This window comes from Rhinichthys klamathensis, unplaced genomic scaffold (assembly GCF_029890125.1).
Source record: "Rhinichthys klamathensis goyatoka isolate OS25496 unplaced genomic scaffold, OSU_Roscu_1.1 h1tg000281l_1, whole genome shotgun sequence".
In the NCBI taxonomy this organism is placed as follows: Eukaryota; Metazoa; Chordata; class Actinopteri; order Cypriniformes; family Leuciscidae; genus Rhinichthys; species Rhinichthys klamathensis.
In genome coordinates this window covers 2,191,992-2,219,646 of record NW_026606800.1, presented here as the reverse complement: position 1 = coordinate 2,219,646, position 27,655 = coordinate 2,191,992, and the positions used below count along the sequence as shown (strand labels likewise).

The following is a 27,655-nucleotide window of genomic DNA, read 5'->3' as shown; positions in this document are numbered from 1 at the left end:
AAATTACATTTTAAAATATTTTAAAACAGAAACCAGTTATTTAAATTCTTATAATATTTCTTAAAATATTCTTATAATCTTTTTGATCCAGAAAATGCAGCCTTGGTGAGCATCAAAATCATGAAAAAAATGTTTCCAACCCCAAACTTTTGAACAGTAGTGTGTATATATAAACTTTTTTTTGGTACTTTCTTTGAGTTATTTTATGTTTAAAAAAATGTATTGGAAGAAATAAAGTGCAAAGGTGTCCAGCAAATTAATACATGTAGAAACATTGACCTTGCAACTTAAAAACGATCGAATGGCAGCCATTTAGCAACAAGTAGCTATGACATATCAATGACTCTCATTCCTGCAATAACCTTTAAAATAACAAAAAACACTCTCTCCATAATTCAATTCAAATGTTAGGACAGCATGCACTGTTATGATACAACTGCAATAAGAAACAGGTGTATGGACTTGAGCTGAGCACTTCTGGCTAAGAGAAAAACCCATGTGTGAGCCAATCAAGAAGCAAACTCACTGAGAGACGTCTGTCACAGAGAAATACTCAACGCTCTCGTTGTCTAGCGCTTTCCTGGCCCTATTGATTCACAGTTCATATGGCACCCATCAAGATCTATTAAATACACAAACACATTAATACGCTTCCTGTACTGGATATCAGCCTCAGAAGGAGGCCTGTGTGGTGGACGGGGAAAAACACGACCCAAACGAGCATTACAGCCACCTGTACTGGACATAATGAGGATATTTTGACTGAAATAATAATAATTTGATGTACAAAAAAACATGTTACAGTTATTTCTATGATTCTCAAAAAATATAAACACATAGAGATGTTCCATCAGGACACCCTGACAGCACACTGTAGGCATTGTCTGAAGGTTCGAGACGGGCCTCTTCCCAAATTACCTGCTCATTAACGCCAATTTGAGGTTTAATGAGGCAGAAATGAGGCGTTCGTCGATAAAATCAGTGCGAAATGTGAAATTATTAAGAGGGCATATGTGATTAGTCTCGTAGCGAGCGCATGGACATCTGCACATGCTCAGAGCGCAGGTGATGTTTGACAAATTCTTTGCGCATTTATTTCTTGGTTCATTTGTTTCCTTGTCTCTGCTTAATTGATGCCGTAGATGTATGTGGTGCATGACTGCTCTCTCTTTTTATAGCACTAACAGTTCAGGATATTTCCAAACACCAAAGTTCTTGTACAGTAGATGTTTCAAGACTTTGATCCTTTGGTATTTAAACTGTGTCTATACTGAAAGTCTGAAAGCTCATCCGAAAGTGCCTCGCTGCCCTATCAGGCAATGACTTGACATGTAGGCTGTGTCCGAAATCACACCCCATACCCCTAAATAGGGCACTACTTGAGGGGACAGCCATTTGTAGTGGTGTCCGAAACCATTGTGGACGTTATCTAGTGCACTCATTCAATCCCACAATGCACCGCAATAACAAGTGTACAACAAATGTATGCTCAACAGCTAGAGAATACCCATAATGCACTGTGAAGGTCGTGTCGAATGAATTCCCGCGTCTCACCAAAAGATGGCGCCCGCAGAATCATCCATCCATCCATTTTCCAAACCGTTTGTCCAATGTGGTTATAGTGTGATATCATACAGGTATAAATTCCTTTTTAATTGATTATAAGATTGTTTAATTAAGGTTTATGCAAAATTGCCAGCCTATACCGGCGCAGCCAGTGTCCGAATTCACTCGCTCGTTTTCATTCACTTCTTCAAGTGGACTATATTAGTGGAGTAATGTAGGGAATAGTGAATGAGGGTATAGGGGGCGATTTCGAACACAGCCGTAAAACTATAGTAGTATAGTAGTTATAGTAATTTCTCACTATTAATTGACATTAAAAGTGGGAAAAGAAGGTAAAAAATTTACATTTACACACAAACTGACCATCAACCGCAATTTTCAGACGACCATATTTATTTTTTAGCTCAGCTGTCACGGAATGGGACACACAGGATTGTGGGATATCAAAGGCAGTGAAGGATACATTTATGCTGCCTTCAAAAACACATCAGATGGAAGATTCTCGGGAGACCGGATGTGACACGATCATTGGATTCGGACGTGCCTTGCTGCCTTACTACCACTGTCTTCAGAAAAATATGCCATATTACCCAATTTTTGGGAAAAAAGAAGGGCAAAAGTTGCATGTACTGTAGCTCTCTGTGTAAGTCACATGACCTCATCACATTGCATGTTCACCAGGCAAGTGGTGTCCAGTTACCAGTTGCTGTCAATTATACATTCAATAATAGTTAAAAATAAAATTGACATGACTTAAATTAAAGGACAAATACTTTTTAAAAAACCCAACTGACTATTTATTGATATATAGCCCCAAAAATATAAAATATAAATAAATATACACACTTCTGTTCAAAAGTTTAGGGACAGTAAAAGAAATAAAGACTTTTTTCCATCAAGTACACATTAAATTGATCAAAAGTGACAGTAAAGACTTTATTATTACCAAAAAAAATTATATTTCAAATAGCCTACATTTTCTTTTGAACTTTCTAATTCAAAGAATCCTGACCGGAATGTATAACGGTTTCCACAACAATATTAAGCAGCACAACTGTTTTCAACATTGATAATAGTAATAAAAAAAGTTATTTTAACAATTGTGGCTGGAAAGGAGAGGTCAAGTTGGGACACAATATTGCACACAGTATTGACTGTTCTGATAAACGTATTAGGTATTTATCAAGGTATTCTATTTGCATACAGAAAATCGGCATATTATGCACAATATACATACTATATACTGCAGCAAAAGTTATAGCAATAGTATGTTAGTATGCTATTTCAGTATACAACAATAACACACTGCATTTATTACTGAATCCCACAATGCATTACACTTTAATTTCCATTTCTAGTGTGATGAATGAACTCGTGACATCAAGGTCAATTTTTAAACCACAATTTTTAACATGCCAAGAAAAAAAATATTATGGAAGTCAATGGCTACCGTCAACCAACATTCTTCTAAATATCTTCTTTTGTGTTCAACAGAGGAAAGAAACTCATACAGGTTTGACACATGAGGGCAGAATTTTCATTTTTGGGGGAACTATCCTTTTAACACTGCATACTGTTCCACATACTTCTTTAACACATAATAATAAGCAGTATACAGACAATACTGTGCAATATATGCACTAAAATTGTGGAATGTGAAATCTTTCGGTCTATCAGAGACGTGGTATTCTTAATTGCAATCTGACAGCATATTGTAAGCCGAGACAGGAGCTTTCCAATATCAGATCAGCGCTATACAAAAAGCCACCCGTAAAATACCCTTTCATCTGTTTCTACGCACAATAACACGGCCTGCAAGCCTTTCAAAAACTTCACTCATAGATAAGGCAGAAATAGAGGAAGTCTTCAACATCAAAGACGAGGCCTGTAGTTGCTAGAGGCCATTGTAATACAATGAAGAATCAAGACCATATACAGCCTCTAAATACTAGTACCATATGTGTTCATTGAGAATAGTCTGAAAGTCAGAGAGAAAAAGAGAGGCAGAAATGTTGTTAGGGATGTGATAGGCTTGATTTCTAAGCCAAGACGAAAGTATATATTTTTCATAATAAAGTAAAACAGCTGCTTGCCAGACCAGTTGGCACTGACAGATGTAGTAGATTTTTTTCCGCTGTTTTATAAGTGCCATTAAAACAAGCTGATGCAAGCACAATGTTACCGCGGTAGAACCTCTGTGCAGACACTAACCTAATGCTGAGACAGACAGCTGATTAAGATAACACTGACAGACCAGCCGGCTACCAGAAACAACTCGCAAAAGTCGGAATTCTCTATAGTCAAAATGAACTGTTTATTTAGTTGGTGCACAATTCGTTGCAGTGTTTCCCACAGGAGTTTTATGTTGGAGAGAGAAAAAAGAATTATATAATACAAATAAATCAGCCCAAAAATACTTGTATTAATCATAGCAAATATTTATTAATCATTCATCATAATAAATATTGGTTTTATAATATACATAAAATATTTAAAGATAACATAACTAAATAAAATGTTTAAATATTTTATATATATATATATATATATATATATATATATATATATATATATATACACGGTATATATATATTTTTTATTTAATATTTGAAGATTACACAGACCGAAAAATTATAATAATTGGAAAAACATGCACTGATGAATTGTTCACAATAAGAATATTTATATCTGTCTTATAATACATTTAATTTTAATATATAAATATATATTATATATTAATACCAATTTTGATTCATGTTGACTTTAAAATGATCACAACAAAACTCTAAATGTCTGTTGTGTATATATATATCTTTACCTTATGGACTCATCTAAGTTTCACTAACCTTTCTAAAAGTACACATTGACTCATTTTAAGTAGGACACAGGGTGACACTTGATTTTAAGGGGATATTTAAGGTACACTGTACTAACTCAAATAAGTATTGAGTAATATTAATTAACTACATGTACTTACTATAGAGTTACGGTTTTGGGTTAGTTGCTTGTAATTATGCATAATTTACTGTTATTAATAGTAAGTAACGTGTAACTATGCCACCTTAAAATAAAGTGTTACCGGACACAATAATCTGCAGTTCAGTAAGTTAGACTAACGATTCAATGAGGAAGTGAGTGGTCTGACAGATTCAATCCAATGACTCCAGTGTTTGATCAAAAATGATTCACCAATTGGCTCAAATGATTCATTGAAAAGAACCAAATCTAGTGATTCGTTCATGAAGTGCACATGCTACGTGAACTTTTTCCTCTCTCGTCACATGCAAGATGTTTCACAACTTTGCAAAAGCATTCAATTATTCCACTGAATATCCCATTTCTCTCAGAAATTATAGTATATATATATATATATCCAATGAATTCAGCATTAGTCATGGAAGGGTTTGTGCTACTTACTTAAACATAAAACTAAAAAAAATCATAACTATATTTGTATGTTAAACAGAAAATATGAAAAAGTACCACAATCCGTTCCATGACTAATGCTGACTTCATTGGATATATATATACTGTATATGTATTTCCCAATAGTAATAGCAATCCTGAAACCAAGTCTCCAGTCTGTTCAAAGCTAAATTAAAGCCATCAATCTGTCTACCCTGAGAGAATTTCTTCGGCAATGATTTCACGACAAACCCGATTGAGGCAGAAATCAGAAAATAAATAAATCAATCACTAGCACATGCACGAGTGACCGCAAGCCTTTGATGAGGTGCGATTGCGGCCCGACAGAGAGGTGGACGTGATGACAGGCCTCGTGGATGTGGTTAGTCACAGCCGTATGTAATATAAGGTGTACTCACTCCTGGGCTCCCGCGGTCCGTCCACCGTGACCTTAATGGCTCTGTGGTAAGTGGCCACTTGCGGTGGGTTTGTGAATACTGTAATCGTCAGGGTGAAGCTCTTCCCTGTGCAAACACAGAAACATTGAAGGGCTTTACTCAGTGTCAAAGCAAGACTGAGCTCCTTGAGTTTATAATCCGGGTATATTTAAAGATTTGAATGACTTCAGCATCATTTTGGACTACTTTTTGTTGCTCTCAGAACATGAACAGGACAGTGGGCTGCTGGGAAATTGTGCGACGCTAAACTGTGGCATCGGCAATCTAGACAGCTCACTTCCCTAAACACTGTTTCCAGACAATTTGTGCTCTCTGGTGGTTTAATACAGGGGAACAAGGGATTAACATGACGCTCCAATGGTTCCTACTCATGAATGCCCCTGGTTTGCTGGGGAGACAGGAAGTAGTGGGTGGAATACTTTGGCAACGATGGGAAACAGCTGGCAAGACGCGTGGAATCTCAGCACCACACAGCAGCACAGATCTGCTGACAGTGAATTCATAAGACTTGTGATCATAAAATAGAATTAAATACGACCAAATGGCTCTCATAATGTAAAAATAATTTGAACATATTGGTAATACAATATGTCATCGTGCCCTGGAATCGAATAAATCAAAAATAAAATAAAATTAATCTCCAAGTGTCAAAAATCATGAGGCTTTAAGAATAAAGGAACCAAAATATTTCTATTTAATCTTTTTATGGAGTGTAGGATTTAAAAAAAAAACTAAATTTAGTGAAGTGTGTAATTCTTCACTTTCCCCCATGCAGAGACAACAATAAATAAGTTATTTGCAAGTTAGTCTGTCTAAATATAGAACTTCAATTTGACTTAAAACCAATGGTGTAAGTTTGGGGGCGTGGCTATCTTTTCATTATTATTTATTTCTCCCATATGGATTTCAAAAATAGTCTTCGTTAAAGCGTTTTAAGCCAAGAAACAAGCCAACCAGCTAGGAGGTGAATCATAATATTGCTAAACTATATTTGAAAAAATACAAAGATTGTTAAACTAAACGACTTTATGAATGAAAAAACTACAAACCCATGAAGCATCGTGAACGGCATAATCAAATTAAAAACGATATATAAAACTATATAAAAAACGATATATAAATAAATATAAAACTACTCATTTAAAAATGTTGATATGAAAACAATGTATTTGAAGTTTAATGCACAGTTTGCAGACTCAAGATTAAATTAAAGCTGCAAGCAGCATTTAGCGGTGTTCAAGCAGTTAAGCCCTTTTAGCACATAAGCATTAAAGACATTTAGCAAGCATGTAACCACTGACATAATAGATGGAAAACCGTTTACCATGATTTACCATGATACTAGCATGATTTACCATAGTTTTACCATGATTAACCATGTTCTAGTATGATTTACATGATTTACCCTGTTGTAGCATAATTTACCATCGTTTACCATGATTTACCACGCTCTGGTATGATTTACTATGAACCTAGCATGATTTACCATAGTTTTACCATGATTTACCATGTTCTAGTTTGATTTACCATGAATCTAGCATGATTCACCATAGTTTTACCATGATTTACCATGTTCTAGTATGATTTACCATGAATCTTGCATGATTCACAATGTTCTAGTATGCTTTACATGATTTACCCTGTTGTAGCATAATTTACCATCGTTTACCATGATTTACCACGCTCTGGTATGATTTACCATGAATCTAGCATGATTTACCATAGTTTTACCATGATTTACCATGTTCTAGTATGATTTACCATGAATCTAGCATGATTCACAATGTTCTAGTATGCTTTACATGATTTACCCTGTTGTAGCATAATTTACCATCGTTTACCATGATTTACCACGCTCTGGTATGATTTACCATGAATCTAGCATGATTTACCATAGTTTTACCATGATATTCCATGTTGTAGTATGCTTTACATGATTTACCCTGTTCTAGCATGATTTACGACTGTTTACCATGATTTACTGCGTTCTAGTATGATTTACCATGCATCTAGCATGTGTCAGTACAAATAAAGTGTTACACTCTGACAAAATATGATTGTGTTATAATAGTAATTGTTATAATGGATTTTATAGTAAGCATGGATAATGCAGTTAACATGGAAAAACTGGTTTGCTTTAGTTCAGAATTTTGTTGAAACTCGAGGCTGTTAAAATGAAAGTGAGCCAATAAGTGGTCTTCTACTGCCCTCTGCTGGCCACTCTACTTATTAATAAAGTCTTTTCACAGGTGCTTTCAGATCTAGACACACACACACACGCACAAGTCATTATGAAAATATAATGAAAATATATGAAATGCTTATAGACCATTAAAATATATGTCTTTGCAAGCTATTAATCAGATTATTCAGGATTTATTCAGAAACATGGGACTACACTCACACATTCTGTTGTAGATAAAGTGATCTGAACTGTGTCTCATTCAGGATTAACATTTGTCTGTGACACAATGCTTCAATAGATGAATTTTGACAAAATGTGAGTGTAAATGTTAAAATAGTGATTTTATAAACTCTAAATAAGAATTATAGAATATTAGTAGTTAGTAGCATGACAAAATGACTATTTTAAACAGCAGGGGGCAGTAGAATACCACTTATTGGCTTAATATGCCATTATGTCATAACTTTAACCTTTTAAACTGTTATAGATGCATTATTTCTTATCTTATTTAGAGTCACATGTTCTGACTTGTTTTTAAGAAGATCTGAGCATTCATTGAAGAGATATAGGCTTTCTTGGTCAAGGCTACATATTGAAGTGACCCTAATAAAGTTATAACTTTTCTGATAATTATTTATCTAGAGAGTCCAGAGAATTGTACTGCACTGATTTTGAACATTATGATATAAATATTATATGATCATAGATGGAACACACCATTTACAGCCAATACAGGCAATTACCATAGGAAATACATGGTTTTAAAGCTTTTCAACAGTTATAGCGCCACCTATTGTCCGATCTCCATAAAACTTTGCATGCGTGTTCATGATGTTATGGCACATATGCTCACCAATTTTTGTGAAGTTCTGAGTTTTTAATTATGATTTATAGGCTTTTGAGTGTGTTTTGACACGCCCCTTTTTATAAATGATCCTGTTATAATGAACCAAATGGCAAAGTTCAACTTTTTTTCGATAATTATTGATCTAGAGATTCCAGAGAATTGTACTGCACTGATTTTGAACATTATGATATGAAAATTATATGACCATAGATGGAAAAGACCATTTACAGCCAATACAAGCAATTTACCATAGGAAATACATGGTTTTAAACCTTTTCAACAGTTATAGCGCCACCTATTGTCCGATCTCCATAAAACTTTGCATGCTTGTTCATGATGTTATGTCACATATGCTCACCAATTTTTGTGAAGTTCTGAGTTTTTTTGAATGATTTATAGGCTTTTGAGTGTATTTGGACACGCCCCTTTTCTAAATGACCCTATTATAGCCATACGAAAAATGCAAAAGTTAAACTTTTTTTTAATAATTATTGATCTAGAGAGTCCAGAGAATTGTCCTAGACTGGTCTGGTTCCGATCGGGCAAAAAACCAGGGACTAGTTCGCAAAAGTAGGTTTTTAACATATTCGTGAATATTTAATGAACGGTTTGATTGACAGCAATGGTTCTAGAGGCAAAGTTGTTCAGCATGAGGAGATCTATCAAATTATAGGCATTTTGTGGGGATGTGTGCAACACCACGTGATTACAGAGCCATAAAACTCGTTAGCGCCAACTAGTGGCCGATTTCTTTCAAAACTCTTACAGACCTCTTGGGCCATGAGTCGAACATGCCCATCGAGTTTCGTTCCGATTGGCCTCCGTTAACCTCGTCTCACAGGTGCTCAAACTTAATTGGCCGATGGCGGCCATGTTTTTTGAGATACGCCAATGTCCTCATAAACATACATGGGGCCTTGGACCAAGACACTGCATACCAATTTTCAAGTCAATCGGACTAACCACTAGGTGGCCATATGTTTTTTTCATGTTATAGCGCCACCTAGAGCTCAATCAACGCAATTTTTTTACTGTGACCTCAAATTGAGCTCATACATATGTCTAGCAAGTTTGGTAAAAATATCTCATTTTGTTTACGAGTTATAGCCATTTTAGTAAAATAGGCTCCTCCCACAACGTTTATTTTGCACCCCCTAGCGACCGGAAATCGAAATTTCGACTTTTTTTCAATAATTATTGATATTCAGACTCCAGAGAACATTTCTGCACTGGTTTGGTTCCAATCGGGCGAAAAACCAGGGACTAGTTCGCAAAAGTAGTTTTTTGACAAAATTCAAAATGGCGGAAAATCTATATTGGCGGAAATTAAATCGGAGATATACGTTTTTTTCGTCAGGTGACCAGCTTTCCAGTGATATAAGACACTTGAGTCTACGACTTACGGTCTAGGAGTTATGAGCAGTTTCGCGCAATTGGTTGCTATAGCGCCACCTATGGGCCAATCGGGCTCATAATTTGATAACCTCTCCTCGATTTTTGTACTACCATCTGACAAAGTTTCAAGGCTCCAGCTCTTACGGTTTGGGCTGCACGATGCGTTTTACGGCGGAAGAAAAATAATAATAATAATAATAATTAAAGCTGCAAGCAGCATTTAGCGGTGTTCAAGCAGTTAAGGCCTTTAAGGCCGTTAAGCACAAAAGCATCAAAAGACATTAAGTTTTATTTAGCATACATTTAAACACTGACATAATAGATGGAAAACACCATTTACAGCCAATACAGGCAATTTACCATAGGAAATACATGGTTTTAAAGCTTTTCAACAGTTATAGCGCCACCTATTGTCCGATCTCCATGAAACTTTGCATGCTTGTTAATGATGTTATGTCACATATGCTCACCAATTTTTGTGAACTTCCGAGTTTTTATTTATGATTTATAGGGTTTTGAGTGTGTTTTGACACGCCTCTTTTTAAAAATGATCCTGTTATAGCAAACAAAAGGGCAAAATTCAACTTTTTTTCAATAATTATTGATCTAGAGAGTCCAGAGAATTGTCCTAGACTGGTCTGGTTCCGATCGGGCAAAAAACCAGGGACTAGTTTGCAAAAGTAGGTTTTTAACATATTCATGAATATTTAATGAACGGTTTTATTGACAGCAATGGTTCTAGAGGCAAAGTTGTTCAACATGAGGAGATCTATCAAATGATATGCATGTTGTGGCGATATGTGCAACACCACGTGATTACAGAGCCGTAAAACTCGTTAGCGCCAACTAGTGGCCGATTTCTTTCAAAACTCTTACAGACCTCTTGGGCCATGAGTCGAACATGCCCATCGAGTTTCGTTCTGATTGGCCTCCATTAACCTCGTCTCACAGGTGATCAAACTTAATTGGCCGATGGCGGCCATGTTTTTTGAGATACGCCAATGTCCTCTTACACATACATGGGGCCTTGGACCAAGACACTGCATACCAATTTTCAGGTCAATCGGACTAACGGTCAGCCCTTTATATGTTTTTTTCATGTTATAGCGCCACCTAGTGTTCGATCGATGCAATTTTTTTACTGTGACCTCAGATTGAACTCATTCACATGTGTACCAAGTTTGGTGAAGCTATCTCATTTCCTTATCGAGTTATAGCCATTTTAGTAAAATAGGCTCCTCCCACAATGTTCATTTTGCGCCCCCTAGCGACCAAAAATCGAAATTTCAACTTTTTTTCAATAATTATTAACATTCAGACTCCAAAGAACATTTCTGCACTGGTTTGGTTCCGATCGGACAAAAAACCAGGGACTAGTTCGCAAAAGTAGTTTTTTAACAAAATTCAAAATGGCGGAAAATCTATATTGGCGGAAATTAAATCGGAGATATACGTTTTTTTCGTCAGGTGACCAGCTTTCCAGTGATATAAGACACTTGAGTCTACGACTTACGGTCTAGGAGTTATGAGCAGTTTTGTGCAATTGGTTGCTATAGCGCCACCTATGGGCCAATCGGGCTCATAATTTGATAACCTCTCCTCGATTTTTGTACTACCTACTGGCCAAGTTTCAAGTCTCTAGCACTTACGGTTTGGGCTGCACGATGCGTTTTACGGCGGAAGAAAAATAATAATAATAATAATAATAATAATAATAATAAAAATCAGTACAAATACAATAGGTTTTCAGCACTTCGTGCTTGAACACCTAAAAATCCTTACAAATACAATAGGTTTTCAGCACTTCGTGCTTGAACACCTAATTACGTCATTCATTGTGCTTCATGGGAGTGGGCGGAGCTAAAGAGCTCTTTTGGCGAGTTTTGCTTGTGGCGACTCTCTGATTGGTGGAATTTTCCTGTACAGCATCATGGCTAATTTAGTTTTTCACCATGATTGTAAAAAAAAAAAAAAAGAAATAAGCCAGGCTGACGGCTTAAACAGAAACAAATACTATTAATTAACAACCTCATAGCTCACGGTAATGCTATGTTTAAAGGTGAATAAATTATCGTTATTTCCCAATGTAGAAAATGATAGGCTTTTTTAAGAATCATTATTTTTTACAATTTCATGCAGTGATTCTAAAAGCACAGAATTTAACGCTTTACCCTTAAAAAATCATCTGAGCAATATGCAAAATCATCCAACACACAAAAGGCCGCTACGTAGGCACCTAAGTTGCCGTCGATGGTATGAGAAACCTTAGTGCCGAACGCACACAGACCTGTAATTTAATGAGTGCATTCTTACCGCCAATGTGGTGATGTGGTTTCACAACGGTGTTGGCTCGTAACTGATAGCTCAGTACACAGACTGACTATAATTATTCTAAGAATGTCATGTGTCCCTGTTTGACCGCGTGCCTCTGTTACCAAATCTCCCTGGAGGATTTCTCCACATGACATTGTGCAAGTGTAGATAAACACAAAATGATTAAGCTTAATAGAAAAACGCATGGTGTGATAATATAATCTGGAATATCATATGGTAAACAGGAGTAAACTTGTAGAAAGTGCATTGTTTGGACAAGCTTGAAAGCTTGAAGTTTCTCATGATGTTCAAAACCTTATGATGTAAAAGTTATTGTATAATACTTTCAATTAATTCTGTAGCTAAATATAAATTGGTCCTACATATCAATTGTGTACTGTAATTGTGCATTTTAACTAATCTTTAAATTTATCTCCTGCTTGATACTCATAAAAGTATTTTTCGAGTGCAGACCTTTTTTGCATTATTTTACTGATATATAGGTCTTAGCTAGCTAGGAGAAACACTTGAGTGCTTTGACTGCATTTTAATTTGAAAAAAATGAATTACAAAATTGAATGAGTTGGGCCAAACAGTGAAGGAAAGCCTCAACAAGTGTCCGATATCCACGTGAACATCTTTAATACGGTTTAAAAGGATGATTTGTTTACCATACATGATTCTAGCACTTTCATGTTTGGTTATTTCATGATTTAATAGCTACCAATATTCTACAGACCCCCAAAAGGGACATGGTGAAGAAAAAAAATATACAGTATGAGATGGGAGGAAAAATGATTTGGCGATGCTTTTGCGTTCCCTTGCAAATGTTTTGTGTTCCCCTGAGAAACTTTGCGTTTGCTCGCGAAGAACACAAAAGTTTCTTGGGGGAACACAAACATTTTGTAAGTGTCTTATTAATTTTCCATCTTTAATTTTTTTCCATCACCATGTCCCCTTCAGGGGCTCCGTAATACTCTAACATGAAAGCGGTAATCATAAAAAAGGTGTGGCCAAACTTTTGAGTGACAGTTAAGCTCATTTTTGATTTTCTTCACAAATGCAAACCACCCTGGATATAAATACATTCCCAATGTAAACCTGCATGATAAGGGATTTAAATCATTTCAACAATCCGAAAACCATCTAAACATTTCTCCAAAAGTGGACTGACCTCTTCCGCTTCGGCCCACAAAGCGGAGGTCGTTGAAGCGGGCCACCTGGTTTTTCATAACTCCTGAGGCATTCCTGAGCTCAGCTGAATAATTCTCATCATTCCCAGCCATCACTGTGACCACCGTCCCATCAGCCACCTCTCCCAGGGCCACCACCTGCGGACAGACCCATGATGCAACGGTTCAAACAGTGCATGTGCGCAGATGTTCTGTTCAGCAGCTTCTTCAGACAGCTCCTGTGACTTCTGATTATTATTTAATAGCAGGATTCCATGCAAACAATTGAACATATGTGCGTATTTATGTAGATTTAACATTAAAAATATATATATATATATGAATTCAAGTTTTAAAGGGATAGTTCACCCAAAAATTAAAAAATCACCCTCATGTTGTTCTAAACCTGTATGAGTTTCTTTTTGTCTGTGGAACACAAAAGAAGATATTTTAAAGAATGTTGGTAACCATACAGTTTTTGGTCCCCATTGACTTCCATAGTATTTTCTTCCTACTTTGGAAGTCAGTGGGTGCCGTCAACTGTTTGGCTACCAACATTCTTTGAAATATCTTCTTGTGTGTTCAACAGAAGAAAGAAACTCATACAGGTTTGGAACAACTTGAGGGTGAGTACCGGCAAGTAATGACAGAATTTTCATTTTTGGGTGAACTATTCCTTTAACTTTGAATGCATTTGGCTTTTAATGCATGATTGAAGCAGTCTAAAAAGCAGCTGGCATAAAATAATAAATATGATTTATTAAATAATTTGTTGCATGTCTATGCTGTGCTTGTGTGGCAATCTATCATTATCGTTATTAAACATTTAAAAATGTTGTTTACATCAGACTGCATTTATTAGTTCAGTAAGTACACGAGTCAGCATATTGCACCTGAAGCGATATATTTGCATGCATATGATCTTGGAATTCTATTTCATCATTACTAATCTAGCTACTAATCTGGCAATTACCTAATAGCTAACCACACCTGCACAGGCCTGACTATAAACACGAGCCAAGAGCAATGATTCTGCCACAGGCCAGAATTACACATCAAACAGTGAATAATGCCAGAGCAATGTCATTATTTCTTATTAAATGAAGCTTTGTTCCAGTAAAGTCTATTTTGTTATTAAGGGGGAAAATTGCTGTTCACACACTCTTACTAGAGTATAAATAGTACAAAGGCACAATTCAGACTACTGACACAGTAACTATCCGTGACAAATTGACAAAATAGACACATTCAGCAAAACTGACTGAAATTAATACAATTATATGAAGTACTTTTTGTATACATTTAAGATGATGGGTCCTTAGGGACAGCAAAGAAATAATTATTTTAAATATTAACAATTAAAATAAAAGTAATTTCGAACTAGCACATGCTACACTTAAAATCTAAAAGGCAATTCGCAAAATGTTTTGGTATATTATGTATAAGGCCTATTAATAATGCTGTTTAAATATGTTTTATTAAATTAAGACATCATATTACTGTAGGCTAATTATGTTCTTATTTCTCAGTGCAGTCAGAAGTGTTTAAATTGCATAGAAAATTTGACATGCACAAGCTTCGATTTTCACTAAGTTATGCAGACCTAAAAACTAACACAACAATCGTCCAAACAATCGTTACACATGTCACTCAAATAAATGACTATTTGTCATAAAGACTAAGCATTTTCCAAGACGCATATTTAAAAACAAGTTCTTACCTTGAACGCAACCGGTAGGGTTTTATTACACCTCCAATGAGAAGGCAAGACCGAGCAGAGAAAGTTTGGACTGTCGGTCCGGACCAGTTCAGCGGGGTGGTCGGCGATGATCTCGGCCATGGAGCGGTTCTCTTGCGCGCGGAGTCTCGGCACCACCGCGCTGTCCTGGTGCTGCTGCTGCTGCTGTCCTGCGCTCGGGTTCACATCGTTCATCTTCACCGACACCGGCGGACTGAACCTCCGTCCGACGCTGGGATCTACGGGAATGCGCATCACAACAGTCGAAATTAGCCGAAAAACGAACGTATGTCCTCTCGTTGCGTGTGAGGAGCGCCGTCAGTCCCTCTCCGTGCGCTCAGCGCTGCAGTCTGATGAGTTTGGGAAGTGCTGCGGGTTACACACACACTCAACCAGACTTCAATTGGCGCTTTGCGCTCAGTCGTCATTAACTACGTTTCCTGTATTAAAAGTCGCTTAATTCACCGCCACAAGGTTAATGTGCACGGTTTGGTCATGTCTCTGAAAAAGTTTTAAGATTGTATGAATCTTATCATAGCAGATTAGACAATTTGTCTAAAAACGAATCAGAAACGTATAGGTGTTAGCAGCGGCACTAGAGCGCGCTTTCAGTCCGGATAAAGACGTACAGTAGACACAGTCAGGTTTCATTGCATATGAATTAATAATAAATATAAGGAGATGTTTTGTCTCTGGTGTGTTGGATCAGTGAAGTTCTCTCTAATGGCGCTCCCTGGAGAGCGCAGGATCAAAATAAGCTTTAAGGATGAAAAGAGCTCAGGAGGCGAAATGTTTGTTGCTTCCAATGTGGTAGGTCTTTGAAGACAGGGATTTCTCTTTTTTGTGGTTCATATAGTTCCAGCATCATGCAATCATTAAAGTGATGCCAATCAAACACGTGATGTCCCGATCACATCATAAAATTTCAACTCAAGTCAACTCAACTGTACACTGATCATGTAGACCTTTAGTCTATAACGCTGCCTGTGAGAGTTTAAAACTGCATTGCTATTATCATTTATATCTGAATGGAAATTGTCTCTGTAGGGTCCTGAATAGATTCAATTACTGCATTATGAAAATATCATACATCATTTTTATGTTTTCCTTGAAACCGGTCGCAGAAAGGACATTATTAAATTAGGCTGGGTCCTTTTTCTATATGCAAAATGGCAATGGGATTTGCATGCATAAATTAATTAAACCACACATGGTGATTACAAGAAGAACTTCACAATATGGACTTATATTGAGTATGTTGTGTTTTTTAGACACTGAAAAAAGGGCAATTGGAAATATTTAAATTATGGTTAGAATTCAGAAAGTACTGATTATCCCTTTATATCTATAGTATCAGTATCTGCTGTCACGTTTCTTAATAAAGTGGACATTTCTACATAAAGTCGATTATTGACTACAATTTTAAAAACATTATAGACCAGGAAAAACACATTGACCTTTTGTGACAACATGCCCAAATAATATTGTCACAACAGAACCTGCCATTAATATTCTAGCAAAATTTAACAGTAATACAAATCATTTAACAGTAAAAATGAACATAAAATATTTAATTATTGTTTTGGCTGACAAACACTATAATATTAACATTTAAAAATACACGTGACATATATTATTAATAGAAATACCCTCCAATCCAAAAAAGGAGTTTAATTAAAGAAAAAGTTACACTTTATATTTTAAGGTGTCCTTGGTGTAATTATACATTTAAGTACTGAGTAATATTAATTAACTAGATGTACTGTAAGGTTAGGATTAGGTTTGGTTTAGGGTTAGTTGCATGTATTATGCAGAATTTATAATTACAATAATAACTACATGTAACATACTGTAAAAGTGAAAATTAAGTGGAGTTACCTGAAAGCTTCTCATATCTTTTTCTAAGAAAGTGTGACTCACAGAGCAACATGCTGATAGTTTGAGTGAACCATAATGACAGAATATTTTCACAATCATATTATACACTTTCCCACACGCACTGCTACCCCATAAAGCACAGACTAAACAGGCTACAGTTTGAGCAAACCTTCTTTTGACTCTCTGAACAGAGGATCCACAGACAGCCTTCCATTTAAAATATGTCATCTAATAACTCTAACTCTCCATCTCACAGTGATACTGTAGATGGCAATCTCTCCCTCTGACTCAACAGGCTCACGGATTGTGATTAACCCAAGTCATAAGTGTTGCAATATGTTTCACACATTTAAAAATTCATTGGAATAATAGCTCCATAATTTTGATGGGAACACAGACACAGCCAATAAACAAAATAGGATATAAACAAAGGGTCTAATAATTAATCTTGGCGGAAATGTGCAAGAGAAATCAATCTGGCTCAATCAGTGACAGCAGTCAATCAAAATTTTCCCAAATGTTTGTCTTGGGACCTCCTTCAGCTTTAACGTTTAACCTAATATTTCAGTCGAAGGGAAAACCATATGCCTTAAACATGTTCCTGAAGAGCAGAGAAGAAAAAAACGTGAAAGAACATGAAGAACAAGCAAGACATTTACAATATGGTATCCTACAGCTAACATTGAGACCTTCAGATATTGCCATTTTGTCATGAAAAAACAACAACAAACCAACCGAAAGCAACTGCGAAACTAACAAAATAAAAAGGGATGATACTGATTGCTTGTTCAGGAATACAGATTCATAACTACAGCTAGAAAACAGGCTAAAGTAGCTCAGTATTGCTCACGTATACTGTATGAATGTCTTGCAGGGTGGCATGAGTGGGGGTGGCGATGGTTTCTTGGGTAAGTTGCGAGTCTCTTGTATGTGGGAGGGATAGAAAAAGCTTCAGGAAGCACTGACATGCATCTGGCACGTCGTTAAGAGAGAGAAAAAATTGTTTGAGTTATACAAGTTGCGATTGAATTACACCGCCTCTCCGTTTGCCCCGAGCACCGAAAATGTGTTCAAGATTGGCCAACGTTATTAAAGATCAATTTTCAATTTAGAAAAAAAAAAAAAGGTAAATCAAAGTAGATGCTATTGAATTCACAAACACCCTGTCTATTATTCCAACAGCTTGCCTGATTTTTGCACAAGTCTCAATCACTGATTTGTTTGGGAAATAAAATCAATGTTGATGAAAAATGATTCACGTTAATAAAGCCTCGCAGATGGATGCCAAACAGTCCCTGCATTCGAGATTCGTGGCTATCAATAAAACAATGATGCAAATAAAACTTAATAAGAGGAATAAAGCAACTGTCGACATGTCCAAACCGAGAGGCGTGTTAAATCATATACACAACGAGATATCAAAGAGCATTTATCACATCTGAATCCACTTTGCCGGTACAGTATGGCCGCCATCTGCCAGCAATATCAGCGTTGAGCGAAGGCACGTGATTGGAGTGGCTCGCTGTGCCTCGAGAGCTCTGCCCACTTCTTTTCGGGGCGTCTCGTTTGATCTCCTAATGAGCCAAGCGGAGCCCACACAGCTGGCTATGATGTGCTACAAAGATGAGGGGTTAGAAGGCATCCACCGAGCAAGAACCCGGGATTACTGCGCGCTATTCTGAGCTGTTTGTCACCAGACACTCGTGCTGGATTGGAACCAGCTCAAACGCTGATGATGTGATAAGCCGAACGTAACCGAACCCTTATCTGCTGATGCCGTGATACGCCGAGCTGACAGCGTAATCCAGCGCGGGTAGCTCATCAGAAACGGCTGAAAGAGGCCGGTTTCAACACAACCAGACAAGTAGTCGTGCAAAAAAATCCCCCCCCCCCCCCCCCCCAATTATAAGTGATGACACGGGACAAAGAAACCATTGTTGACTGGTAATGTAAACACGAAGAGACACTGAGCTCCAGGGCTTTAATGATATCCAAATGACTCCAATTCAGATTCATACAGCCCTGGGATTATGTAACTTGCTACATGAGTGTTTTTCTCTGCTCCTTTCTCGTCCTGCATTCTTTCGACGGTTGAGAGGAAAAGTACAGCCACTTAAGTCCCTGGATCAGGGCTCTATTTCACAGTGGTGCATTTTTTGAGACACTTAATTATGGCTTTATGTGGGGAGCAATTTGATGGGGCTACGGAGGCTTCCAATTTTAAATAGTTACTTTCCATCCTTGGCACGCTTCACGAGAACATACGCGAGCGCGCAGAGCGGGATGGCGATGAGTCGTACGCAGGATTCGTGGCCTTACCTCATCAGGAAGACCTTCTCAACATCCTTTCAACCCCCAGATTTAATCTGAGCCTATAATTGGCGCATGTCATTGACTGGTCAGTGACATCATCAGTGCAGACGAGATCTTCAGTGCTTTGAGTTGCCAGTGAGGCACAAGAACTGGCTCCGGGAGCAAATTGGACCCGTGCTATGGTCGCAAATTTCAGGAACACGATGGTTTTTTGGGATGTGCGCTGTGCTCGTTATGGAAAGGGGAGTAGGGGGGGCCTGTGGTGGTGGTGGTGATGGAGAAGTGGGGGCTGGTTTTGGTGGCAGGCTACAAAGACAATTTCCTTTTTGCTCTCATTGGCATGACTGTCTGCCGCCTCTAGCCTTCATGGAGGTCCTTAATTGAGATCACTTGTACATAAAAATAGGAACAGAAAAGGAACTTTTGCGGCTTGTGAGGGGGAAAAGGGGAATAAAAAGGCTGGTAATATGTGACAAAGGCTCCCATTAAAATACCCGTAACGCTAAAGTCAAGTATAAGAGATTGAATGCTGTTGCCATGGCGACAGCTCAGAGATTTTTTTTAATACTCCCTGACTTCAAGTAAGCGTGCGAGCGACTAGTTCCCCGCGTCAGTGAATTGTGTGTTGAGAAACATGTCACACTGATATTCCGATGAGGCCCTTATAACTGCAATTTGACGGCAGGTAAAAATACATTCTCTTTAAATATTGAAAAAGATATATATATAGTGAGCTTGAGATTTATGTTTACCTGCTGCTTTCAAACGTCTTCGCATGACCAGGTAATCATAGCAACAGTAGGCTGTTCGATGATTTTCTGTCACAAAAGTATCGTAAATGTAATACAAAACATACATTAAAGATTTATAAAAAATAAAAACTTATTATAAATAAGATATGATATTTAGCTTACTGGTCTAGAGATGCTAGCGGTGTGGATTTTCACTGATTCTTTTTGCAAGTTACATATTTACACCATGAAAACTCTCACAGAAAAAGTACCTGCATGACTTAGTACTTCTGGAGAGATCCTGAAGTGTGCGTACGATGGACGCTTTACTATCCCATGAGGCCACAGGAGAGGATTTATGAATGGCAGTGACGCACCTGACGCTGGTAGGTCACATGACACTCACAGTACCAATTAATGTCCTTCTCTGTGGGCCGTGAGATTTCACGTAGTGAAACTGCGCAAAGCTTCTGTGTTGTACGTCTGACGTAGGCTCACTTTTGGCCGACGCTGGTCATGTGTTTGATGCGTGTGACGTACAACCAAGAAGCTTTGCGCTGTTTCACTACGTGAAATCTTGAGGCCAACAGAGAAGGAAATGATTAGTTGAATAAAGTCGTTATTTTTGTTTGTTTTTTGCGCACATTCTCGTCGCTTGATAAACTTAAGGTTGAGCCACTGTAGTCACTTGGACTATTTTAACGATGTCTTTCATAACTTTTGGGCCGGCCAGTTTCGATCCCTTAAGAAGCCTATGGAGGAGTGATCCAGCTCTCAGATTTAATCAAAAATATCTTAATTTGTGTTCCGAAGATGAACGAAAGTCTTACGGGGTTGGAACAACATGAGGGTGAGTAATTACTGACAGAATTTTCATTTTGGGGTGAACTAACCCTTTAATATCTGCTAACTCTTTATTCTGATGGTCCCCCAAAAGACATTCTACTGACTTTGCAACTACATGTCAACTTATTCTAACCCTAACCCTACCAGTCTACTACTCTACTAAAACTCTAATAAGAGTTAGTAGACATTCAGGTGCAATGTTACTTATAGTCAACAGAATGTGTTAAAGGGACCATCAAAATAAAGTGAACCCAATAAAGGTAATGTGTAAGATAAAATAAAAAAATTAAAGGTGCTCTAAGCGATGTCGCGCGTTTTTTGGCCAAAACATTTTTTGTCACATACAGCAAACATCTCCTCACTATCCGCTGGCTGCCTGTCCTCTGAACACACTGTAAAGAAACGCGATCTCTGTAGACAGCCCAGGCTCCACAAACAGCAACAAAAACAAACTGCAGCGACCCGCTCCCCGAAACATAACAAACTGTTCCAGCCAATGACCGACAAGAAGGGTTTGGGGGTGTGGTTTGGGGGGTTAGTGTGCGGATGAGGAGGAGGGAGGGTCTAGCTAGCCTCCGTTTTGTTTGACAATAGTTCGAACGTCAACAAGAAGTGATGTCACCCAGGATCGCTTAGAGAACCTTTAAGTAACTTGTAAGTTACTCGATATTGATTTCTTGTTTAGTGAACTGTTGTATTAAAGCAAAATGCTTAATTGCCTTATATTCCCTAGTGAAAAATAAAAATACCAAAATGTATTTGAAATACATTTATTTTATGCTAAGTATACTACAAATATATTTATAGTAATGTACTTAATATATATATATACACCCTACAATTGTACTCTTTGGGTATATATATATATATATATATTAAGTACATAAATATAAATGTATTTAGCACAATTCTAAAAAAGCACAGATGGGAGTGGAAAGTTCTGTTTGTGATCTACTGACAAGAGCAGCGCAAAGTGGAGTCTAGTTTAAGACATGCTTTTTTTGGGTGGTTAATAATGGCGCAAATATCAGTAATTTGATTAGCATTTAAAGACTGATATTATACAGTCATCATACTATCCTGATTCCTTACTAACAGTGATATTAAAACACATCTTAGGCTTAATATTAAGAAATGTGCATTGTGCAATAAAGAAGTACTCCAAATAAGTTAAACTAATTAAACTTAAGTGCCACAATACTTTATATTTTTGAGCACTATATATTGTTTTATCGTAATAAAGTTTTTGTGTGTGTGTGTGTGTGTGTGTGTGTGTGTGTAATACTTGCTTGGAAAGTGTGCACCATTCCAATGGTATTTTTGTCCAAACACTTTTGGTGGGAACTACATATTATTTTGTATATAAAACAAAGCCCACAAAAAGGGTCTTCCTTTTACATGCACTATAGGTTGCATTTGCAACTGGTATCTGCTGTGTAATTGAGCGAGTGTGGATCAGTGATTTATTCAGCCGAGTCAGAGGAATAATCAAGGGATCAGTCTAAAGCAGACCCTCACACGAGGCACTCCTGGACGAGGGTCGGGTATCACTTCTGTACAAGAGCGTGCTTATTTTGGACCAGATTAACCTTCAGAATTCCACCTCACACTTTCGCCTTCCGCTGTGGATTGCACGGGTCGACTTCCTCTCTGAAACGGCCTGGTTAGTTGAAAAATATTTATAGTTATTACGCCGTTCTCATGTATCCACAGTCAGTTAGTTCTATTTTGTGTGCAAGGTAAAACTAATAGGAGATTTATGTGGGGGGATTTCACCTCATCCCGCAGTAGATTGAGGATGATTTATTGGCTGTATAATATGAACTACTGATGGATAGAGTATCCAGAGGACAACCCAAACAGGCAGGTATCCAGAAAGCAACTCGCAAGGGAGCTATCACCTATCACCTCGCTGCTGTACAGCTCCGGCTTTATTTCCCTGTTTGGATGCAGGAGGGCTTGTGCTCAGGTGTTTAAAAAAAGAAAAAAAGTCTGAAAAAGGGAAAGTTGGGATATTAACGCAGCTGCAAAGAGTTGAACGTAAACCTTAGGAAGGGGGTAAAATATAACCTGGCCATATGTGCACAGCAGTGGATTAAATGAATTATTCCAGGACGTCAAAAATCTGTGGAACCAGGTGATTTGCTTGGCTTCTAGTCTGATATTTCTTTTGCATAAAAATAAGGCTGCCATTGTTTGCTCGAAATCGAATCATTCTCATGGGGTGTAAACCTGTCCAGCTCTCTATTCTTTCAAGACATTTCAACTAGAGTTCGTCGTTCCCAGTGCTTAAGGGAAAATGGTAATACAACCCAAAAATCTAAGGAAAAAAAAAGAGTCTTCTCAGTCTTCGACTCTCGTGATGGTTGTTGCAACAGGCTAAATGTGATAGCAGGGAGGTAATTGAGAGAAAATGCTACTGCGAGTAAAGGGTAATGATACTGCCACAATGACTTTAGGGTTTGGGAATATTTTCTTTCGGAACCGACTCCAGTCTGAACAGATTATATTCAACCTCTTTGAACTCTCTCGCCCAATAAATGGCCCCAAAAAAAAAAAACGAGTTCTCATCATGCAGACATCTTTCTATGATACAAAGTTGTGGTTGCCCATTTTCTGTCCATGCAAAAATGACATGCAGATATTCTTCAAGCACCCCTGAAGATGACGGGTTCCAATAGATTGAAATGATTAATTACTTTTGCAGCTGTTTTTTTTTTTTTTTTTTTTGCAGCTATACTGAAACTACAGTAAATGCAAAAGTCTTTGCTTCATACAAAAGTTGGAGCGATTTTTCTGTAGCAGCCAAAATGTGCGCCTCTTTTTGAAATCCAAATGATACCTAATTTAGGGTGTTGAACCAAACTCAGAAGAATTTTAACTCGTGAAGGAACATTTGACTGTCTTCCCGAATCCCATTGGGAGAATTTATATTATTGGTAATCGCAGCACTTTAGGAGTGATACGCCTGTGGTTCGCCTTCGACATACCAGTGCAATCTAGACATTTTCAGAATTGAACAAAATTACTCTTTGGCATTAAACTGCAGGGATCTCAGATGTCTCAAACTCACTGTGTTGTATTGCTCGTTTTATTTAACTGCTAAACTGATTAAATCATGATCATTTAATAACATTATTAACATGAAAGGATGAAAATACATTTAATGTGTCAAAAACGACCATTTTAAAATGCAGGAGATGTTGTGACTGGAAAGAAAATAATTATCCTCTTGAAGATCTCCTCTAGACATTAAGATCTTCATTTAGATGCACAACACATCTAAGTCTAATTAAATCAGTTACTTTGCTGATTAAAAGCCCAGGAGGCCATCCAATTACACTAATTATACATGCTATTATGTAACTATAGCTCGAGGGCAAGACTGTCTGATCTTTAAAACATCATTTTCACCAATTAACTGAAAATAAATCACACAACAAAACAGAATATGGTGATACATTTCTGTATCTAAACAGTAGCCTCCTATGATCTTCCCCTCGAGGATCTATAAATCAGTGGTTCTCATGCAACTGATGTGTCACGACACAAGCGCAGGTTTGTTCTGATCTTATTCAGTCTCTCATGTACATTTTTGACATTTTGTGCAAAAGAAAACAAGTTTGCTTCTACATTATGTGTATGGCAAGCCATTTTGACTTTTATTCATTCCCAGGATATGAATCATTGACATCAACATTGATTTTCACTGGTTAAAATGCTAATTCTTGATATCAGGAATCAGAGTTCTACTAATAACAATGGCAATTTTTGATATTTGTATTTAAATGTCACCACATGCTGCCATTCAAATTCAATTGTTGATATCAAGAATTGATTTCTTCTTAGTTGAAATGACAATTTCACATATCAGAAATACAATTCTTATAGTAAAAATCATATTTTTTATATCAATATTTACTTTGTTACTATAGTAAAATATAAGTTCCTGATATCAAGCACTCAATTTTCACTAGTTGAAATGTTTACCGAATTATTGATTTCAAAAATGAACATTTTTAATAGTAGCATTTCAATTGTTGATATACAACAGACATTTGCACTAGTAACCACATAATTATTGATATCAAAAACGGTGGTTTTTACTAGTAATAATTTCATTTCTGATATGTCAAATTGGAATTTCAGCTTGTAAGAAATACATTTTTGATATCAACAATTGAATTTGAATGGCAGCCTATGGTGACAGTAACAAAGTGATATCAAGAATTAATATTTCTGCGAGTGATGACGTCATTGTTGATATCAAAAATTAAAATTTTTACTAGTGGAAATGTAATTCCTGATATCAAAAAGTTGCATTTTAACCAGTGAAAATTAAATCGTTGATATCAAGAAGAATTCATATCCTGGGAATGAATAAAAGTTAAAACGGCTTGCCATAAATTTTTACTATTAACAGCTGTGTTTCTGATGTGTGAAATTGTAATTTCAACTAAGAAATCAATTCTTGATATCAAAAATTGAATTTAAATGGCATTCTAATTCATATTTCTACGAGTAATGACGTCATTGTTGATATCAAGAATGAACATTTTTACTAGTTGAAATGTAATTCCTGATATGAAAAATTGCCACTGTTACAAGTAGAAATCGAATTCCTTATATCAAGAACTAGCATTCTAACTAGTGAAAATTAAATTGTTGATATCAATGCCGGCAATGAAATAAAAGGAAAAACGGCTTGCCATACTAAGTTAGGTCCTGAAACAAAACCAGTTGAGGACCACTACTATAAATAATGTTTGAACCTAATTAATTGATCAATAATCAATAGCTCCAGTATGTAGACCCAAACACACAAAAAAAAAAAACTCCACACACTTAGCATGACGAAACGTCGCCACAGGGTTGAGGTGAAGGCAAATAACAGTAAAGAGCTGGCTTCATCAGACTTGGGTTAACCGTACTGTAATCCTGAAGCCATGAGGAGTGTCTCAGCAGACATTTGCTTGCTGTTTACCAGAAAGATAAATTCCACTATGCCTGAAGGGGAAGGTCATGGGCAGCGCGTGGGCTGAGTGTGTATACCGGTGGTCAAGTGTAGGTTGGTATGAACATGTGGCTAGTTCACATATATGTGGGATTGTTTTACAGACTATTTGAATTTAGATGACAACAAGCTGCATCGTTTCCACAGAGGGTCTCCCGGTTGCTCCACAAATCATTTGTGATTAAAACAAATTTCTGAACTTGTGAAATTGCAAAGCAACAGGATGTCAGTAAGATCAAACATATAAAGTTATGAGCATCTTTCGGAGGGACAATATTTGGTGAGAAATTTATTTGCAGACTTTTGTAAAAATCTTGTACTACTAACAATTATCACTTTTCATACACTGTTCCCACAGATTATTGCTTTTTAAGTTGTGATTAATTTGAACTGTGGCACATAACAATTAAGAGACCAAAATATGACTGGAGAAAGCATATTTATGTATGTCAAGAATAATCCTCCCAAGACAATATTGTCTTTCTTCTGAAGAAAAAAAAAATGACATTAAGAAGAAAAACACATGAAGCGCATTTTCTCACAGAGAGGATCTGTCTTCACAAAGGGTTTGCAGGGTTTCTGTCCACATATATTATGCAAATTTTGGGATATATTGCACAAAAAAATGCTGGATAAAAAACAAGACATGAATAAAATTGAAAACAAAAATCTATATGCCCCCTTGAAGATGTAAACTATGGAAACTACTTTTAGTTGAGGTGCACATGGAAAAAGATCATGTGACTAAACGCTGCTCTCTTCACAAATGGTTTTTGTGATACGTTTTTCACCGAAATTACACTTGGCAACATACTGTAGCTAATGACTCCTACAAAGGCAGCATTTCAAGGCATCATCGTCTATGCTCATTATTTAAAGAGTTTTCCAAAAGGTTGGCAGCATCCTCAGATCAAATTCGAAGCGAACATTGTGGTGATCGAAACCATCACAGCGAAATCAATCCGAAAAGCACTATGGCAAAGATGGTGGATGAAGTGAGGGAAATGGTGAATAAAAAAAACATCAAATTATTTAAAGATATACAAGTTTTGAGTCAGTATTTTTTTAATAAATGATTACTCTCATTCAGCAGGACAGCACTTGTATCTTTTAGTGCTCTAGCGTATTATAAACAAAACTGCATGAGTCTTGTGGAAGAACATTGTAGCCGGAACTACTTCTCTCTGTTTATGTCCATGACGAGTCACGCAGGTACTGGGATACTCCGCAGTGGTACCAGTCGAAAATAGTCCCAATATAAACACTTATTATAGGTGAACTGTAGTGATTCAGGATAAGACAAAAACACAGGGTTGGAAGGTAGATTCATGATGTTCTCGCTTATCAACACATTTTGTACATTTTTAACAAAGAAAAGTTGCTTAGTGCACCTTTAAATTCATCAAAAGTGACAGTAAATCATTTATAATGTTACAAAAGAGTTCTATTTCAAATAAACACTGTTCTTTTGAACTTTCTATTCATCAAAGAATCCTGCAAAACAAAATGTATCACGGTTTCCACAAAAATATGAAGCAACTGTTTTCAACACTGACAATAATAAGAAATGTTTCTTGAGCATCAAATCAGCATATTATAATGATTTCTGAAGGATCGTGTGACACTAAAGAGTAATGATGCTAAAAATTCAGCTTTGCCACCACAGGAATATATTACATTTAAAATATATTCAAATAGAAAACCGTTATTTTAAATTGCTGTAATATTTCATAATATGACATATTACTGTATTTTGATCAAATAAATGCAGCATTGGTGAGCATTAGAGACTTC

General features: G+C 36.8%; 1 protein-coding gene across 3 annotated transcripts in view; it reads right to left on the bottom strand.

The window, feature by feature from the left end:
• Window positions 1-27,655, bottom strand: part of runx2b (RUNX family transcription factor 2b) — a 51,937-nt gene that overhangs the window by 17,470 nt on the left and 6,812 nt on the right. For all 3 annotated transcript variants that reach the window (XM_056269305.1, XM_056269303.1, XM_056269304.1), the window contains exons 3-5: window positions 15,062-15,318; window positions 13,344-13,500; window positions 5,391-5,495 (exon numbers count right to left, since the gene is read on the bottom strand). In XM_056269305.1, the coding sequence (XP_056125280.1) occupies window positions 5,391-5,495; window positions 13,344-13,500; window positions 15,062-15,318 (519 nt within the window). The remainder of the gene's footprint in view (window positions 1-5,390; window positions 5,496-13,343; window positions 13,501-15,061; window positions 15,319-27,655) is intronic.